General features: G+C 34.1%; 1 protein-coding gene across 8 annotated transcripts in view; it reads right to left on the bottom strand.

The window, feature by feature from the left end:
- The window catches only part of NOVA1 (NOVA alternative splicing regulator 1), a 155,172-nt gene that overhangs the window by 6,425 nt on the left and 142,747 nt on the right, over window positions 1-6,000 (bottom strand). Inside the window, exon 5 of one of the 8 annotated variants that reach the window (XM_070053338.1) lies at window positions 1-5,653. This exon is cut by the window's left edge and continues 448 nt beyond it. The exons of the other annotated variants lie outside the window; for them this stretch is intronic. Coding sequence (XP_069909439.1) covers window positions 5,648-5,653 — 6 coding nt within the window. The 3' untranslated portion in view covers window positions 1-5,647. The remainder of the gene's footprint in view (window positions 5,654-6,000) is intronic. 8 annotated transcript variants of the gene reach the window in all.

Here is a 6,000-nt window from a genome sequence, read left to right as displayed (position 1 = left end):
TAGCGTTTCTACCAAACTGACACTATTTTAATGTTTTTTTTTAAATAAGTTTTTTCTAAATAATTAATAATTTTAAAATTTCCAAGGACTTTGGGTATGTTATAGCTAGTTGAGAATTATGTTACTTGAATGTTCTATCTAGAATTGTAAGATTACTATCATTGATTAGGAACATCATTCACTTTTCTAAAAATAGGGCTACTGTATTAACAAAGGATACTGAAAAATTACTGCAGTAACTTGGGTTATTACAAGAATCCAGTGGGACTACATGAAGGAGAGCCATTCATGTTTATTTGTTGTGAAATACCTAGCCACAAAATCAGCACATTTTGACTAATCACATAAAATAGTAACCATAAGAGATATAAAGTCAGTATGAAATTTCCCTCCCTCCCCCCAATTAAAGCATAGATATTAGTATGTAACATTTTATTTTGGTAGTGTGAAGGTAGATAAGACTAAGTTTTGTGGCTCAAGGGTAGATCAAAACTTGTGATTGTTGTGTCACTGACAAGCACTGAAGTAACTCTTTTCCTTTTTCCAGATAATAAAGTGGGCAGATTGAGATAATTTATTGAAATTTGAGCAAGTAAATTAGTTATTAGGTTGAGATATATTATAGGATATTTCATTAGCTAATTTTAGCAAGCACAGAGTTGATATATTTAATAGATAAATCTGAATAAGGATATTTTAAAATAATACAGCCATGCAATTTTGCACTTGAAGGCTGCATCTAACAGTGAAGGTATAATGCAAATTCTAACAAGGTCAGCTCATTAATTTATTTATAATTTATGTATACATATTACAGACATGCAAACTCCTCTTTGTTTCTTCCAACACGCAATTTATGGTTGCAGTGGAATTTTGTTTCACTCCAATGTGTTTTACAATTATTTCATTTTGTGGAAAATAAACTAAATTTTTTGGAAACATTTCTTGCGGATGTCAAATATGTCCCTTATACCCCTTAATTAAGTACATTCTGTTTTAAGAATTAGATTGAATAGTACTTTCTTTAATATTTGTTAATTTTGTTCAAGGACGTCTTTTTCATAGAAACTTATTTGTCTGAAAAGCTAATGCTATAATCAGAAAGTGAAATCATGATTACATCCTATGGCAATTACAAAGATGAATTTGAATCACCCATTTTATCTGTGCCTAAGAAATATTGAGAAAATTTACTTTAAAGGATTAAAGTATCTGAATGTTGAATATGGTTATATTGTTAAAGTAAGCATTTTTTTCTCAGAATCAGATTTTTTTTGTAATAATACTCATTACAAGCTGGAAAATTATAGTGCTTTACCATAATTTTACGGAGAAAAATGTATTAATCAATTAAGAATATCAAAAGACCTGGTGTTAAATGAGACTCCAGTAATACAGCTGTTTCATTCAGTGTAATGACTGCCCATACGATGACAACCCAGGAACAAAAGAACATAGGAAAGGTTAATGTTGGAAACAATTCTATAAGCTGTTTATAAAAGATCCTAAAATTTCTAATTTTATAATATCACTATAAAAATTCAAAGTTTTATGAAATGCAGGAAGATGATATAACCTTATTTTTAGCTATACTGTGCATTATTTTCATACTATATTTATTATATTAATTAGATTTTTTTAAAAAAGCTAGGACTAGTATTCAAAAGAATTTACAAATGTGGGCATGATACCAACATTATTACTGAACAGTCGCTTGTCTTTAAAATTCATTTTCCCTTTACTTATTGTTTTTTCAATATTCAAACATTCTGAAATAATATATACCTCTGAAAGTGCATTGTCTTTTGATAAAAGTAAGCGTCATCTGAAAAATCTGTGTCTTTGCAAATTAAAGAATCAGAACACATCACCTATTTTTCTATTAATGATATTTTTATATGGTTAGTACTATCTTCTGGATTTTAATTTTAACTATTTGAATAAGCTGATCTAAAATATATATTAATCTTAACTTCCATTGTATCATTGTAGGCACCAAGTGTTTGCTGGCATGACTGATCTGTCAACATACACATGAAATAATTGTGTCCTATGATTTGAAAACTGACATATGCTCACATCTTAATATTTATAACATACATTTCCTAGCCTTAGACAATAATAGACAATTCTGTGTAAGTTTACTGATCTTAAAAAATAAAAGAAATATAAATACAAAGTCATTAAATTAAAAATTTAATAAATATAAATACATATGGAGCCTAGCTAAGCAATATGTCACCAAATTTTATTTTTGGTACCAGGACATGAAAATGCTTTTAGACTTACACTGTCACTTATCCCTGAAGAATTCAAGACACTATGTCTGTATTTACCTGTACATTTACTATTAATCTACTATGCACGTATACTGGAAACAGACCCTCCGGCAAGAAGGTGAGACAAAAAGAAAAGGGAACTCATTTGCATACTATCATAAAGCAAGCAGTATTACAGTTAAAGTTTATGTATTAGGCTAGAGTGAAGAAGAAGTAAGACACCAATGTGGGGGCTTGGAGACGGCAGACAACTGAATACTGTTGGGAGAAAAAAAAGAGATGGAAAATGGTGTAAGCCGGCCTACTTGCTGACTTTTTAGACACTGGCATACAGTATTTCCCAAAGCAGAAGTCCCTGCATTGTTAAATAATGGTATGCAATGATAAATGGAACATTCTAATTGCAAGTGTGGATTCATATTCCTTAATGAAGGCTGGCAATGTAATGACATAAACAGATATTCTTATTTCTAAAGAACTAAGGGGAGAAAAAAATAATTTAACCTTAAACAGCACACAAATTATTTTGTGTAACATCTACATGACTAAATCAGATATGTTCATGACAGTTACAAATCGGTTTTCCTTTCAGAGCTATGATCTATATCCACTACCAACTATTTAATCATTTATGAATGCTTACTGAATGACCCAGGCCTGTATTGGAAACTGGAGATAAAGATGTTGTTACAGTCTTTAAAAAATTTACAGATATATCAAAATGTGTGTGTAAACATATCAGTATAACAGAATCTTAAATGTGTTGGCACAAAAGTATGCAGAGTATAAAGGAGACATAAAGTTTAAATGGAAGGAGTAATTAAGAAAATCATTGAGAGATGGCAGTCATATTGACCTAAATGTCTTCCACAATTCTTTCTCTTTTCTTTTTTTTTTAAGATTTATTTCTTACTTGAGAGGCAGAGTGACAGAGAGGGAGCAACAGATTTTCCTCATGTTAGTTCACTCCCCAAATGTCCACAAGAGCCAGGCCTGTGGCAAGCTGATGCCCAGAGCTAGGAACTCCATCAGGGTCCCCTGAAAGGGTGGCAGGGAACCAAGCTCTTGGCATCTTCCACTGCCTTCCCAGGTGCATTAGCAGGGAGCTGGAATGAAACCAGAGAAGCTGGGCTCAAACTAGCCCACTGATATGGGATGCCAGTGTTGCAAGCTATGGCTTAAACCCACTATGCCACATCAGCCTCTCTTTCACATTTCTCAACTATCAGTACACTATTTTTTTCTTTTACTATCAAATAGTCCCATAAACTTAAGCATATTTCTGCACTGGAGAGTTCTTTTTTCAAATCTAAACCCATTTTAATAGTGAATATCTATTTAAATAATGACATAAAGTAAAACCACCTTTAAACCTAAATTTTCCTCATTTTTAGACACACTTATTTCTATCAAATAAACATAAGATCAAATAATAACATAATTATACTAATTTTGCTAGAGGTTAATATTCCTTATCTACACTGCTTTGTGTTTTTAAAACTTTGGAATATATATATATGTGTATGTGTGTGTGTGTGTGTGTGTGTATAATGAGAAATCTTGGGGATGGGGCCTAAGTCTAAGCATGAAATTCATATATGTCTCACACACATACACCTGAAGGTAACAGAATGTTTTTAGTGTGCTTATGTTTGGAATGTGATATGTCACAGTAAGTCAGTTACACAATTTTCTACTTTTGTGCTTGAAATGTTTTGGAGTTTGGAACATTTCAGATTTTGGATGTTCAGATCAGCAACATTTAGCCTGAGGCATTTTTTCTTCTTTTCATAAAAAAAGGCAGTGAAGTGATTATTTCTCTGTTTGCAATCACAAAAGAAGAATTTGTTTAAGAATCTTACAGTGAGTAATAAAACTACCATGTAGATAAGTTTTAATATGGGCATGTTTCTCACTAAAGATTAACTTTAAGATAAACAAATTCACTCCTTTGTTAAATGAGAAATCCAATTATGATCTCGCAACTATAAAGGAACAAGTATCCTTAAGCATATTTCTGCATCATCCTGGCAAGAAAATTATTAAACTGTTTCATAAAATAGTACCTGAAAACAGACACAAAACCAGTTTCAGTATAATTTGAAATCTCTCAGTCAACTGTATAGAGCATTTTCTTTGGGGCTGCTGTATCAATTACTACTTACTTCTATTCTTACATATATCACTTATTTCATGTCCTTGTTCATTCACTCACTCATTCAGCTGTTATTTAGTGTCTCTTCTTCTGGCAACAGAGCCTGTCTTCCTTTGGGAAATGTGCTTGCTCATTCTTAGTGTATGTGCTTTGGGTCAGGCTGATAATCTTTTACTGCCACTAGGAATGGAAAGATGGCCCAGGTCTGACCTGTAACTATTTCTACCTCCCTGGCAGTTGCTGATTTGGGGCTGAGCACGCAATACAGAATGGTTCAATAAGAACTAGCATAAGGATGGGTAAGCTGGTGGGTAGAGGTATTTGTGTTCCTAACATACTAGAACATCAGTCTGGCATTGCTAGTATCTATGTGGCCTCATATAAAAAGAGGAAGAAATTGGCTGAAAATAAACCCACCTAAGATAAAAAGGAGACTCTAGAAGTGGAGAGAGAGAGAGACAGAGAGAAAACCCAGAGAGCATTTTGGCATCTGAATCTAACTGGGTCTAAGGCCAGGACATAAAAAATGAAATAAGTCACTTTGAGTTGAGTTTTTATAATTTGTAACTGATCAAGCAGCATCTTTGAAAGCATTTTTATGCTATTGTTACATCATTATTACCTATCAAAACAATACTGACATTTTATTGTATTTCTTAATGCTTAATTGTTAAGATTAATTTGTCTTTTATCAAGATATATCCCACATAGATTAATTAGGAAAAACACGTTTCAATTCCCTAAATATTAAAACACAGGGCGCTGAGGGTGCACTTAGTAGTATCCACTGGAGATGCACTGGGCTATTTTGAGGGATCTACATTGAATTGACACCCAAAGAAAACTGAAACAAGGACAGCACCTTTTCTTCTGTCTTACAGTTTAAATACATAAAGAATAGCCTTCTTGAAATGTACAGATTTGTAGGGGCCAGCACTGTGGCATAGCGGGTAAAGCCACCACCCGCAGTGCCATCATCCCCTTTGGGTGCTGGTTCGAGTCTCAGCTGCTCCACTTCTGATCCAGTTCTTTGCTATGCCCTGGGAAAGCAGCAGCAGATGTCCTTAGGCCCCTGCACCCACGTGGGAGACCTGGAAGAAGCTCTTGGCTCCTGGTTTTGGATTGGCGCAGCTCCGGCAGTTGCAACCATCTGGGGAGTGAACCAGCGGATGGAGGATTTCTCTCTTTCTCTCATTCTGCCTCTGCCAAATAATTAAATCTTTAAAAAAAGGAAATGAACAGATTTGACAAAATGTGAAAAACAGAATATGAATACAAGTATCCAGACAGAATTTAAAAATCTGTTCTTATAACTTTCTTCTTGTCTGTTTAATCTGACTTACGTCTATTTACTAGAAAGGCACAGAGAGAATTAGGAAGAGGGTGGAGATAGGTAATCTTTCACCCCTGACTCAATACTCAAATGCTCCTGATAACCAGGGCTGGCCAGGCTGGAGCCAAGAGGCCAGAATTCAGTTAACTGCTGCCCCCCAGGGTACACATTAGCAGGAAGGAAGACAGAATCAGAAGAGGAGCCAGGACGTGAACTCAGGCACCCCAAGCAGT

Source organism: Oryctolagus cuniculus, chromosome 12 (genome assembly GCF_964237555.1).
Source record: "Oryctolagus cuniculus chromosome 12, mOryCun1.1, whole genome shotgun sequence".
NCBI classification, from domain to species: Eukaryota; Metazoa; Chordata; class Mammalia; order Lagomorpha; family Leporidae; genus Oryctolagus; species Oryctolagus cuniculus.
The sequence above is the reverse complement of the archived record's forward strand: the minus strand, read 5'-3'. Positions and strand labels throughout refer to the sequence as shown.